This window comes from Chiloscyllium plagiosum, chromosome 9 (genome assembly GCF_004010195.1).
Source record: "Chiloscyllium plagiosum isolate BGI_BamShark_2017 chromosome 9, ASM401019v2, whole genome shotgun sequence".
Taxonomy (NCBI): domain Eukaryota; kingdom Metazoa; phylum Chordata; class Chondrichthyes; order Orectolobiformes; family Hemiscylliidae; genus Chiloscyllium; species Chiloscyllium plagiosum.
The window spans coordinates 20,183,027-20,197,160 of record NC_057718.1 but is presented as its reverse complement, the minus strand read 5'-3'; the positions used below and the strand labels follow the sequence as shown (position 1 = coordinate 20,197,160).

Here is a 14,134-nt window from a genome sequence, read left to right as displayed (position 1 = left end):
CCCGCCAAAAGTTCGGGGGGGAGCATAGCACATTCCGATTGGTTAGTGGCACGATCCAATGGGAGAGGGTTTTGTTGGCTGTGGTTTTGGGGGAGGGTGAGGCGAACATCATGTGACGCTACATTGGCCGCGCCCCGCGGAAGATAGTTGTGCGCAGGCGCCTCCTATCTCCTTCTCTGGTGCCGCCGGCCCTGTGACGTATTCGGGGTGGTCGTGGTGTTGCGCGAGAGTATTGAACGGTTAGCGGTAGAAGCTCGTGCGGGCTCGAGAGCCGGCCTGGTCACCCTCCCCCGCAGAGGCACCATGAACCCGCACGGAAGCGATCTGCCGCGGCAGCACTTCAGTCCCAACAACGGGGACTTCACCTTCGTCTCTTCGCCAGACAGTGAAGGTAGGCCCTGCCCTTACAGACTGTTGCTGTTTAGGTGGCGGATTTGTAGGGGGGAGTGGTAGCGAGAATCCGGGTGGGTGGAGTCCAAGGCTGTTTTGGGAAAAAGGATTGGCTCTTCAGCAATTTGGGAAATTTGTCTCCCTCTCGCCTTCATTCCTGATAATGCGAAGGGGTTTTGCATTCTGAGCTATCTGAACTCTGCCTCGTTTATACTGCCGGCCCGTTCTCAATCATTTGAAATGGGCCGAAAAGCCGCTTTCCGGGATGTTAAAATTTCTCACTCTTGATATTGAAGCTACTAAACTGGCCACAGTTTCGTCTTGTCAGTCCAATCAAGATTTGAACCCAGGTCCCATATTGTTACTCAGTACTTCACCTACTTTGTTGTTTAATAGCATTAAAAAAACAATATTTGTTTTTAATGCTATTCAGTGGATTTTCACTTCTGGTGACATTCTCAACATGCTGCCTGGGCTAGTGACTTGTATGTATATAGTACTTTTTAATATAGATGACCACCTCATGGTGCTTCATGTGGGGTAGGCCAAAAAGAATGCTTGGCAAAAGTGAGGACTGCAGATGCTGGAGATCAGAGTCTAGATTAGAGTGGTGCTGGAAAAGCACAGCAGGTCAGGCAGCATCCAAGGAGCAGGAAAATTGATGTTTCAGGCAGGAGCCCTTCATCAGGAATGAGGCAGGGAGCCTCTGGAATGGAGAGATAAATGGGAGGGGTGGGTGGGGCTGGGGAAGAAGGTAGCCAAGAGTACAATAGGTGGATGGAGGTGGGGCTGAAGGTGATAAGTCAGAGGAGGGTGGAGCGGATAGTGGGAAGGAGGATTGCCAGGTGGGGCAGGTCATGAGGGTGGTGCTGAGCGAGAAGATTGGAACTGGGGAAAGGTGGGAGGAGGGGAAATGAGGGAACTGGTGAAGTCCACATTGATGCCCTCGAGTTGAAGAGTTCCGAGGCAGAAGATGTGTTCTTCCTCCAGGTGTTGGGTGGTGAGGGAGTGGTGGTGGAGGAGGCCCAGGACCTCCATGTCCTTGGCTGAGTGGGTGGGGGAGTTGAAATGTTCGGCAATGGGGCAGTTGGGTTGATTGGTGCTGTTGTCCCGGAGATGTTCCCTAAAGCGAGAAGGTGTCCAGTCTCCCCAACGTAAAGGAGACTGCATCGGGAGCAACGGATACAATAAATTACATTGGATGTGCAGGTGAATGCTGCTGGGTTGTGTTTTTTCGTGGTTTGGTCTTGAATGGTCTTTAAGAGCCTTTATGGCAGTAACATTTGGAGTTTGTGGAGAGGCTGATACTTTTGGCCTAACTATGTTTTGACTGAAGTAACTCATTCATGATTGAGTCTCAAACAAGTTGACTCCATAATTGAAAGTCTGGGAGAAATGATGGAGCTACAAACAGCTGGGTGTTATCAGTGCTCGTGTGAGGTGATCATTTGGTTGTGGGTGAGAGGTGTGATGGTGGTTTTGTCTACTTATCCAAAAGTAACAAAGTAAGGATGGGAAATTAAGGTTTTACTGTTTTGCCTTTGCCACAATAGGAATTGGTTAAGGAATTTCCATTCAGGTATTGGAGGATGATCTCTTCCTGTATCTACTCCAAAGGCTGTAGAGAGATTGAAACAAATGTGATGAGTGCACCATTGTTAAAATCACAGATATTTATGACTAATTGAATCATCAGTATTGCAGAAGCTTAAAATTCTCCACAAAGTTTGGATAAATTCAAGAATTATAAAAGTGTCTTAGTTTCAGAGGAACAGTGAAAAAGCTTTGCATACACACTGAAGTAAACTTTATAAATAATCTGGTTCTTGGATAAGAAAAGACACCAGGATACTGTTGCATAAATTTCCAATACTGTTTTATGTAAGTTTTATTATGCTTTATAGAGCACTGAGTTAAATGTCTTACTAGAGTGCTTCATAGCTTTGTGCAACTTTGTACATTTATATCTGATATTTTTTAAAGTCATTATAATTGTATCATATGATTGCTGTTTGTATGGCCTTATAAAGACGTTTAAGATATAGATGCAGAATTAGGCCATTCAGTCATGGCTCTCAACCCTGTTGTCCTGCCTTCTCCTAATCCTTGATCCTGTTTCTTACCAAGAATCTATCTATCGTATTTCAGCCGCATGACACTAAGCTTTTGTTATAAGTTGTCTTATGGTTCTGCGTCACAACCGCATGATGAAGAAGCAGTGCTTCCAAATAAACCTGTTTGATTATAACAAGGTGTTGTGATTTTGAACTTTGTCCACCCCAGTCCAACACTGGCTCCTCCATCTTAAATACATTCAATTATTACAATGCTGTGTAGGCTGAGTTCCACGGATAACTACCCTCTGGCTGAAAAACATCCTCCTTGTCTCTGTTCTAAAGAGTTGTCTCTTCACTCTGAGACTGTGCCCTCGAGTCCAAGGCTCTCCTACTGATGGAAACATCTTCTCCACGTCCACTCTATTCAGTTCCCTTGGTATTTTGTAAGACTCAGAGATTCTTCCCCACCACCCTTGAATATTCTGAGTACAGATCCAGAATTCTCAACTGCTCATATGAAAAACCCTTCATCCCCAGGATCATTCTCATAAATTTCCTCTGGACCGTCTCCAATGCCAGCACATTCTCCTCCTTTAGATATGGGCCCAAGACTGCTCTCAACATTCAGAATACGCTCTAATTAGAGCTTTATATAGCCTCAGCAGTGTATCTCTGCTCTTGAATTCTAACCTCCTTGAAACGAATGCTAATCTTGCATTTGCTTTCCTAACTGCCAAGTGACTCTGCTTGATTATATGATCATTTCTAAATAGAAGTGACAGAATTCTCCAATTGTTTCCCTAAAGAATGTGGAATAGGAATCACTCCTATTTAGGAAAAAGAACAGAATTAAATAAAATTTGTGGAGTGAATGAACTTGTAGAATTATAAAATTGGCATCCCGTGAAAAGTCTGAGCAAGATCCAGGACAACAGAATAAATTCTGGAAATTGGCTGCATAATATGATGGCAAAAATCAACAGGAGAAGAAAATTGTGAAATGCTCAATCCTGCTCTTCACTTTGGTTTTGAATACTGTGTTCTTCACTTTGGTTCGACTAAGTTAATACTTAGCTTTTCAGCCTGCAATCAGTGTACTTCAAGTATGTTAGCTGATTTAAGTTTCTTTTTGTGGGGATAATCTGTCAAACATTCATTGAAATATTGCTCTGTAATTTTTGAACTTGAATTGATGCAATCTATATTTGGCTAGGAAGAATGTGGAGTGCAGCATGTAATTCAAAAGATAGCAGTTAATGTGAAACTAAACATTAAAATCCCATGAGCTTCTTCATGAAGTCTATTCGATTACATCTGATGTTTAATCTTTAGATCTCAGTGGTACGATGGCTGCTCCAGAGGTTAAACTTAATATGGATACAGAATCTACAAAAGATGCTTCTGCAACTGCATTCCTCAGGAAAAGGGGATATGGATGGCTTCTGGAAGTTGAGGAAGATGATTCTGAGGAGATCAAACCACTCCTGTATGTCTGTCTTATAATTAAATTTCCTTGAGAGGTGTATGCGCGAAATAATGTGTGGGAGATTGAAATTGTCTGGAAATTGAAAAAACCTGCATTGTGGGCATCTTCCCCACATACACCAAAGGGCTTAAGAAGGCCCTCTGCCACCTATTCAATGGCATTTCTAAATGAATAATAAAATGTACAATCCTAACATGTAAAAAAAAAAGTATTTTGAAATAATGTTAGATCACTTGTGACTGAGCATCCATTCGGAATGAAAAGGAGTGTGCAGTACCAGTTTCAGTCCATGTCTTAGAGTTATTTATCTGAGAATTGCTCCATTTGTGTGCCTATCTAGCTGAATGTGCAATACTGTATTGAAATAAACCTCTGAATGCTCTACACAGAATCAAAGTAATAATTAGGCACACAATGTAGACATGTCACAAGCTAAGAATTGGGAAAACTTTCTCTCTTTAATGGAATGATTTTAGATTTGTCAAAAATAAATGCAGTCCTTTCGCTTATCTGTCTGAATAATCATTATCATTCTTGATTTTGCTGGGAGGTTCTCTGGCAGAGAGGGGACGTACTGTTCAGCCAGACTAGTTTTGTTTTGGCATCCATTTGAGATCCTCTGAAATTCTGGCATTCTTCAATGAAGTAACTTTCCTAATGATTGACGGACGCCCTGGTCTTGTATATTATACATTACTTCATTGTGATGGGGACATCCCTGCATTGAAAGTCTCAATCCATTTAATAAAATTTGGGAATGCTTCTGTAAATTGTGTAACACCTAAAGAGTACAAATATAGTATCGTAAGATTCAGTTTCTAAATATAACTTGCAATCTAAAATTATTTAACACTGTTTAATTTGTTAAATTATAAACTAGTGTTAAGAACTCAATATATTTTTTCTTCAGCTCTAAGAATAGAGACACAAAAGATTGTGACTAATAAATTTAACAAGTAATTAAATCTGCTTCAGCGCTGATGAATGTCCTTTCTTAAAAATGGAGCTTGTGTTTGATCTGAAATTCAGTTTTTGACAGCTAGAAATGTATTCTTTAAAACTGAATTTTCTGTAATAAACAGGGATGTTATCCATTTGGAAATAAACCTCTATATGCTTGCTACTAAATTGGGGGATAGGAGTGAGTGAGTATTTAATGGAAAACCTCCCTTTATGTATTATTTCCAGTTTACTCCCTTTTGTTAAGGCACTGATTCTGGTGAAGAGTTTAGTTATATTTTGGTAGTTTGTCTAACAATCTGTTTCTGATTGTTAGCCTTGAATATGAATGGCAACAAGGTTTGAGAACCTAGGTTAAAGAAAGACATTGTAGCAGAGCCTGACCCCTCATTTAATTTTTAGATATACACTAACCTCGCTGCTACCCTATTGAGATCAACATGTACTGGATAGACACCTAAGAAAGGTTTGAGGTTCAGTCTCACATCATTGCAGCTTTAACAACAGAATTGTTAGGAAAACCAAGGGATTCCCTTAAAGCCTGATGCTCAGCTTTTGAATTGTTTTCATGGTCCCCTCAGATCAATCTTAGGTTGTATATTGATTTTAAGATGTGTTTAGCATAATAATATTTTGCATGAACTGTTATTTCTATTATTAAATCTTAAACCTTTTCTTTTAATGCTGTAGAGAGGAATTGGATATTGACTTAAAGGATATTTACTACAAAATCCGATGCGTGTTAATGCCAATGCCATCGCTGGGTTTTAATAGACAGGTTGTGAGGGATAATCCTGACTTCTGGGGGCCTCTGGCTGTGGTTCTCTTGTTTTCGATGATCTCGCTATATGGACAATTCAGAGTAAGTAAATTGAAGGTAGCGCAACAGTTAAGACTGATGTGAACTATATATATTTCCTGCCATTTGGTGGAGAGCATAGTCTGATTTTAATAATTAAGGTGCATGAGCAAAATAATAAATTGTATAACTTCTTTGTATCTTATTTCTAACTGAGAAAGTGTTACTAGACCTGAAACGTTAACTCTGATTTCTCTTCACAGATGCTGTCAAACCTGCTGAGCTTTTACAGCAATTCCTGCTTTTGTTTGATTTACAGCATCAACAGTTCTTTTGGTTTTGATTTTTTATTTCCTCTGAGGGAATCCAAAAACAAGGAGGGAAATATCTTTAAAATTAGAACAAAATCATTTAGGTGTGAAATCACAAAGCATACCAAATAAGATGGAATCCACCCTCACAAAAAAATGAGATTGATTAATTTTTCAATACTGAGGAATCTTTTTTTTAAGATAGTGCTACAAGGGAAATGGAGCAAAAGCAGGTAAATTTCCCTTGATTCACCTATGGTCCCATTAGATTGGAAGATTCTAAATGAAATCTCTTTAGAAAGGGAGGGAGACAGAAAGAGGAAACTATGGACCATTTAGCTTACCATCTGTCATACAAACTATGTTAGAAGCTATTATTTTAATAAGTTATAAAGCACTTCAAGAAGTTCAAGTTACTTAAGCAAAGTCAGGATTGTTTTGTGAAAGGTTAAATATGCTTAATCAATCCGTTGGAGTTCTTTGAAGAGATAGCAATGATAAATGATAACTCCTGAATGGACCGTACCTGCATTTCTAGAAGGTGTTTGATAAGTGTCACATCACAGCTTATTGTGGAAAATAAGAGCTCAGTATTGGGGTTGGCATGAGGTAGACGTTTGGCTGACAAACCGGAAGCAAACAGTTGGCATAGAGGGTCAATATCAGGTTGGCAAGAAGAAAATAGTGGCTTAACGGAGGGCTTGCTGCTGTGTCCTCACTGTTCACAATTCTTAAAAAATATTTGGATGAAGTGCTGAAAGTTATGGGTGCCAGGTTTGCTTATATCACAAAGACAGGTAAGGAAGTAAATTGTGGAAATGTTATAGAGAGAGAGATACACACAGGTATATATAAACAATGGGCAGATGTGAAAGACTTGAGATGCAGAGGAATTGTGGTGTCCAAGAGCTTGAACCACAAAACATTAAACTGCAAGAACAGAAAATAATAGGAAAGCTATTAAAATTTTTTCACTTATCGCAAGATAATTTGAATACTAAAATAGGGTTGTTACATATCCGTTATACAGGGCACTAATGAGACCACATCTGGGAGTACTGTGAACAGTACTGAACACTCTATTTAAGGAAGGATGTAAGGACATTGGAAGTAGTTCATTAAAGTTTACCAGACTAGGTTGGGTTATCTGGTCGGTATGGACGAGTTGGACAAGTTTGCATGCTGTACATCTCTGGCTCTAATACCTGAATTGGCGAATTGCCTTATGAAGGAAAGATTGGATATGATAGGCTTGTACATTCTGGAGTCATAAGATCCTGACAAATCTTGGCAGGATAGATGTAGAGAGACTGATGCTTGTGGGAAAATCTAGAACTAGGAATCACCCATTTAAAATAGATGAGGTGAAATTTTGAAGGTCATGAGTCTTTGGAACTTTTCCTGGAAAGGTAGTGAAAGCAGAGACCTTGAATATTTTTCAGTCAGAGCTAGATTCTCATGCTGCTTGACCAGCTGTGCTTTTCCAGCACCACACATTTTGACTCATCAACAGTCCTCATTTTCTTCCAGAATAAGTACAACTGCAATGACCTTACATAGTGCCTTTTCTCCAGAAATACGGTCAAACCTGTGCGGTATTTCCAACACTCATATTATTTCACATTTCTAGTATCTGCAGTATTTTGTTTTAAAACTGACATCTTATTTTGTTATTAATTGTTTAGGTAGTTTCATGGATTATCACTATTTGGATATTTGGATCATTAACCATCTTCTTGTTGGCTCGTGTTCTTGGTGGTGAGGTAGGTACTGCTTAAAAAGTGCTGTTTTGTTAAATCTAGATGGCAATTGTTATATAGATCTCTATCATTACAAATATAAATCTCATAATTTGGCTATTCTAATTTACAGGTTGCATATGGTCAGGTTCTTGGAGTGATTGGCTATTCTCTACTCCCTTTGATTGTAATTGTTCCAGTGCTTTTGGTAGTTCGATCCTTTGAGCTTTTATCTACGACAATAAAGGTAAGTTTCCCTGTTTGAAATTATTAGTGTTTTCTGCTAGAGATGGTTACCATGACCTGTATTAAATCTTGCTTTTATCTGTAATACTTTTAGATTATGACCATGCTGGTTGTCGCTTCCTACATTTCTTGAAATCTTTTGAAGCTTGAATTCAGTTATTCTCTTTGACCAGATACTTCCTGGGATCACAGCAGCCTCTATTTACAAAATATAGTCAAAATATTGACTTCAAATGTTAACCTTGCTTTTTCAAGCTAGATTTTTTAATAGTTTGTCTTCCTTGAGCAGTACTTAAGTTCGAACGCCTTTCAATCCATCAGGAATGTACTGTCTGTTAACAATCAAATCCTTACAATGTGGGAGCAAACTATTCAACCCATCAAGTCCATGCTGGCCCTCCAAAGAGTATCCCATCCAGACCCATTCCCTTAATCTATCCCAGCATTTGCCATGGCTAATCCACCTAACCTACATATTCCTGGACTCTATGGGCAATTTAGCATTGCCAGTCCACGAAGTCTGCAAATCTTTGGACTGTGGGAGGAAACTGGAGCACCCAGAGGAAACTTACACAGACATAGGGAGAACTTAGCAAACTCCACACACAGTCACCCGAGCAACCTGGGTCCCTGACGCTGCAGTGCTAACCACTGACCCACTGTGCTGCCCCTAAATGGAATGAGCTATTTAAGCATTCTGTAGGTGAGTAACCATTTAAAAAATTATCTAGAACATTTTTATCAAAATAATTAAGTACCCTGGTTTCAGTTAGTAGGCCTCTTAGGTCAACACAATGGCCAGGATTTTCCACTGGCCAGATAGTCGTCATTCTGGCTTAAGTGGTAGCAACACAGGGATCCTATGTAGCCCCCATTGCAGTCGACGTCAAAGGAATTGCCCGACACGGTGAGGATTCTATTGGGCAATTCCTCTATGCTAAGACTCTCTTAAATTGTCTGTTTAAATTGGAGAATATGGCGGTTCCCAATGAAATTAAATAAGATACTTAGGAAAAGTTGGAAATACAGGGTCTAATGCAGAGTCATAGAAATGTGTAGCACGGAAACAGACCCTTCAGTCTAACTTGTCCATGCTGATCAGATATCCTCAACTGATTTTAATTCCATTTGTCAGCATTTGACCCATATCCCTCTAAACCCTTCTGACTTGTATACCCATCCAGGTGCCTTTTAAATATTGTAATTGTACCAGCCTCTACTATTTCCTCTGGCAGCTCATTCCATACACACACCACCCTCTCCGTGAAAAAGTTATCCCTTGGGTCCCTTTTTAAATCTTTTGCCTCTCCCCTTAAACCTAAGCCCTCTACTTTTGAACTCCCCTAGCCTGGGGAAAAAGATCTTGACTATTCACTCTGTCCACGCCCTTCATGATTTTATAAACTTTTATAAGGTCATGCCTCAGCCTCTGGCACTCCAAAGAAAATGGCCCCAACCTAGAGCTCAAACCTGCCAATCCTGGTAATATCCTTGAGTCTTTTCTAAACCCTTTCATCTTTAACAACATCTTTCCTCTAGCAAAGTTAAACGTCTCAACACCAGGTTATAGTCCAACAGGTTTATCTGGAAACACTCACTTTCGGAGCACTGCTTCAGGTAGTTGTGGAGTTCAAGATCATAAGACACAGACCTTGTATCGAAAGGTAAGCGTGATGCAACTGAAATTATACATTTAAAAAACCTGGATTGTTTAAATCTCTCATCTTTTAGAATGACTAAGTTGGTTTCAGTTTTCATGTGTAAATCCCAGTGGTTAGCACTGCTGCCTCACAGCGCCAGAGACCTGGGTTCAATTCCCGCCTCAGGCAACTCTGTGTGGAGTTTGCACGTTCTCCCAGTGTCTGCGTGGGTTTCCTCCAGGTGCTCCGGTTTCCTCCCACAGTCCAAAAATGTGCAGGTTAGGTGAATTGGCCAAGTTAAATTGCCCGTAGTGTTGGGTGAGGGGGTGAATGTAGGGGAATGGGTCTGGGTGGGTTGGGCTTCGGCGGGTCAGTGTGGACTTATTGGGCCGACTGGCCTGTTTCCACACTGTAAGTAATCTAATCTAACAATAAAACTTTTTTTTAAAAAAAGTTACATTGTTGTGAACTTTAGCAATAGGTGCTATGTCAGCTCAGATAATGCATTGGAGGTGTGAGGTGCCCTATGTGAGGCTGTTTGTGTCCCAATGTTCAGACCGATTCTGTTTCTAAAAAAGGATTTACAGACTCTTACATGAAGTTATGCAATTTTTGAGCAAAATAAAATGTTACTCTGCAAGTACAAATCCACCCCACAAACGTGTGTGTGTGTGTAAAAAGGGGAATAAGTCTGAGAGGATGCGGGTGTGGGTGTGTATGTGTGAGCATATGAGAGAGAGCTTGTATATGAGAGAAGGTCTGCGTGAGTGTACGGGTCTGTAGGAGTGTGTGTGTGTGTGTGTGGTGGGGTCGCCTGTAGTGTGACATGAACCCAAAGTCCCAGTTGAGGCTATCCCCATGGGTACTGAACTTGTCTATCAGCCACTGCTTGGCTGCTTTGCGTTGCTGCCTGTCCCGAAGTCTGCCTTGGAGGATGGTCACCCGAAGATCCGAGGTCAAATGTCCTGGACCGCTGAAATGTTCTCCAACTGGGAGGAAACACTCCTGGCTGGTGATTGTTGTGCAATATCCATTCACCCGTTGCTGTAGCATCTACTTGGTCTCGTCAATGTACTATGCCTCAGGGCATCCTTGTCTGCAGCGTATGAGAGACAATGTTGGCTGAGTCACATGAGTATGCCGCGTACAGGGTGGGGACAAGGTGAGGAAAATCACCAATACAGTGTATCCAAAAAGAATGGGGTACCCAATGAACACAGTCTGCCGATTTCTCAGCAGCAAACCCCAATGAGCAGACAAAACACGTCTAGAAACCCTAGCAACTCTCCCCTACATCAAAGACATCTCAGAAATGACTGCCAGACTGCTCGCATCTCTGGGCATCATGGTGGCCTATAAATCCAACAACACACTAAAACAGCTGCTAATGAATTTGTAAGACCCTATACAGACAACCAGCAAAACTAATGTTATTTACAAAATACCTTGCAAGAACTGTAACAAACACTACATTGGACAAACAGGCAGAAAACTAGCCACCAGGATACACTAGCATCAACAAGCCACAAAAAGACATGACCAACTCTCACTAGTATCCTTACGTACAGATTAGGGACAACACATCCATCCTAGGACAAGCCAAACAGAGACACGCACGAGAATTCCTAGAAGCATGACATTCCAACAGGAACAGTCTCAACAAACACAGACTTGGATCCCATTTACCACCCCCTGAGAAAAAGAACAGGAAATGACATTATCACCCCAAGGAAACTTAAACACAAATGGAAAGCAAGGCATGCCACCAGTGTTTCATCTGGAGGCTTACTGATGTTAGTTAGTATGGTGACGAAACGTCTGAAAACGAACCTTCCAGCTCCGTGGGCAAACCTATATCCAGAACCTCAACCTCAAATCTTCTCCAAGCTCGCTAGCTGATAGCCAAGTTTGGTCCCATGGGGACGGCCTCAACTGGGACCTTCGGTTCATGTTGCACTACATACACTGCACCCAAAGACCCATACACTCCCTCAGACTCTCTCTCTCTCATACGCTCTCACATACACACCCACACATGCATCCTCTCTCAGACTTCTACCCCTTTACATGCACGCATGCGAGGGCACATAGCCAAGTTTGTGGGGTGAATTTGTACTTGCAGAATTATGTTTTATTTTGCTTAAAAATTGCATGAATCCATGTAAGATCCTCTAAATCTTTTTTAGAAATAGAATCAGTCTGAACATTGGGGCACAGACAGCCTCACATCTTCAATGCATTGTCTGAGCTGACATGGCACCTATTATTAAAGTTCACTGGCAGATAAGAGATTTAACAAATAATCCAGCTCTTTTTGAATATGTAATTTCAATTTTATCACTACTGTAAACTTTTACTATATATTGTGTCTTACAATCCTATACTCCACAACCACCTGATGAAGGAGTAGTGCCCTGAAAGCTAGCGCTTCCAAATAAACCTGTTGGACTATAACCTGGTGTTGTGATTTTTAACTTTGTACACCCCAGTCCAACACAGTCCCCTCCAAATCATGATTTACATGAGAGACCAGAGTTGAGTGAAGTATTCCAATAGCGGTCTAACCAATGTCCTGTACAGCCGCAATATGACATCCCAACTCCTATCTTAATGCTCTGACCAATACAGGCAAGCGTACCAAATGTTGCCTTCATTGCCCTGTCTAAATGTGCTTCCACTTTAAAGGAACTATGAACCTGCACTCCAAGGTGTCTTAGTATATCTTGAGTGCTGGTCTACCCTCCATGACTTGTAGAGTAGAAGTTTGAAGTGGTTTTCCCTTTGGTGCCTTTCCCATCTTGGAAGTTAAGGTGTCAACAGAGAATTCAAACCCCCTTGTATCTTTCTGGTGTAATACATTGAAGATATCCAAACATGTTAAATCTTTTCATGTTTTTCATTTATTCAGCTATTTGGTGTATTCTGGGCTGCGTACAGTGCTGCTTCCCTACTGGTTGGAGAAGAATTCAAAACAAAGAAGCCTCTTCTGATATATCCGATATTTCTTCTATATATTTACTTTTTATCCTTGTATACTGGTGTCTGAAATTCAAGGAATCTGAAAATTCAGTACTTTTTGGACTTTGGCAAGGTCTCATGAAAGGAAATTATTGAAGGAAAGTGCTATTAACTCTAGATGCTGAAGAAATTGGGTTTTTTCCCTGCCCTCCAGAATTCAAGTGGTTATTTTTGGGTCTAAAGCATAAATCTAAAGTTTTAAACACTAGAAAGAAGCTATATATGTTTGTATTTAATTATTTTTTAATGCTGTTTTGGTTTTTGTGAAAAAAAAATCTGAACACAAGATCAGTTTGTGACCAGTTTGACTGGAAGTGGATGATGGAACAGTGCTAAGTGCCCTGTGCCAAAACATCAAGAGTGATTTAGCCAAGATGTGCATTTATTTGAAATGCATTTTGGATTTTGAAACAACTTGAGGGGGAAAAAGTATTGTTTTGAGATCATTGTACCTTTTTAAAATGTACAGTTTTCTGCAATTAAGTGAAATTTATTTTGTAGATAACTTTATTTAAGGCAATACAATCCTGCAAACACATGTATTCCAAGCATCTTAAAATTTCAATTTCTGTAGATGGTTACAAATTTCATTTTAAGTTGGGTGCCTTTGGCTTGGATTTTTTTTTTAGCTGCTCTCTCGTGTACAAAAGTTAGTAACATAAGCATTTGTAAAATAAACTGCAAATGAATTGTTGGTGGTTGGCCTCTTAAAACTTATCTTTGGACAAATATTAAGTAAATTCATTTTATTTAGATTCAAAGATACTAGTTGACATTTTTTTCTATTGTATGGTATAATTTCATTATTGTTGTCAGAAAAGGTTTGAGTTTAATTGACTTGGGTGATGGAGTCAACGTGCAAAATCCATAAGAATTGTTCTATATCTTGAATATGGAGTAGGTAAATGGATGCTGACGAATGAGGACTGCACATGCCAGGATATCAGTGAGACAGAATTTGAAACATTTTTGTTTTTGCGTTCAAGAATAACCTGTTGGCCAAAGTTGTTTCTGTTTCATAAAGCAATTTCTTAAAATGTGTATTTTGGAAATTGAGAGCATTTACCTCTTTCAAATAGCTGAATGTCAACTGACTAATGCAGATGAATAAGTTTTGAATAGGTTTTATGTTTTGGTAAACCAATAATTGTTTAAGAAACCTGGCTTTTTAAACTATGGCAGAGAACGTACGTGAGTTGCCATTTTTGTAACTGTAAAAGTTTTTTGGGACCTGTGGGGTAGTAGGGTTAGAGCAACAATGCACTCCTTTAGCCTCTAGCTATTTTGTTAACTAGTAGACAATAATACAAGGTAAAGCATCATTGGATTATATGGCACAAAGTACTTTCCAGAAGTGGCTGAACCTTTGAACAGATTTCCAGTATTTGTGAAGCTGGTGAAACTCAATAGGAAAAATATGCTGGGAAAGGCTGGTTATAGTTAGTCAACAAGTTACTTGGTCCAATGGCTTTCATCCAACATAATAGA

At 40.1% G+C, this 14,134-nt stretch overlaps 1 protein-coding gene and 1 long non-coding RNA gene across 5 annotated transcripts in view; one reads left to right on the top strand and one right to left on the bottom strand.

Moving 5' to 3' along the window:
• Position 1: 1 nt before the first annotated feature.
• yipf4 (Yip1 domain family, member 4) lies at positions 2–13,407 on the top strand. The gene is made up of 6 exons (XM_043695524.1): positions 2–391; positions 3,780–3,933; positions 5,584–5,755; positions 7,689–7,766; positions 7,876–7,989; positions 12,537–13,407. Exons 1-6 carry the CDS (start codon positions 304–306, stop codon positions 12,672–12,674), a joined length of 744 nt encoding a protein of 247 aa, XP_043551459.1. The 5' UTR covers positions 2–303; the 3' UTR covers positions 12,675–13,407.
• The window catches only part of LOC122552674, a 58,986-nt gene continuing 46,760 nt past the window's right edge, over positions 1,909–14,134 (bottom strand). For 2 of the 4 annotated variants that reach the window (XR_006312451.1, XR_006312448.1), the window contains one exon: positions 1,909–2,008. This is a non-coding gene — a long non-coding RNA (uncharacterized LOC122552674). Of the gene's footprint in view, positions 2,009–4,191; positions 4,715–14,134 lie in introns of those variants that run through there. The other 2 variants (XR_006312450.1, XR_006312447.1) reach the window with 1 other exon arrangement.

Bases quoted from the DNA above. Each gene is read 5' to 3' on its own strand.
- yipf4 (XM_043695524.1), top strand. From the start codon at position 304: ATGAACCCGCACGGAAGCGATCTGCCGCGGCAGCACTTCAGTCCCAAC. The intron at 7,767-7,875 runs GTAGGTACTGCT...TCTAATTTACAG, and splicing joins CTCGTGTTCTTGGTGGTGAG to GTTGCATATGGTCAGGTTCT. The intron at 7,990-12,536 runs GTAAGTTTCCCT...TCATTTATTCAG, and splicing joins TTTTATCTACGACAATAAAG to CTATTTGGTGTATTCTGGGC.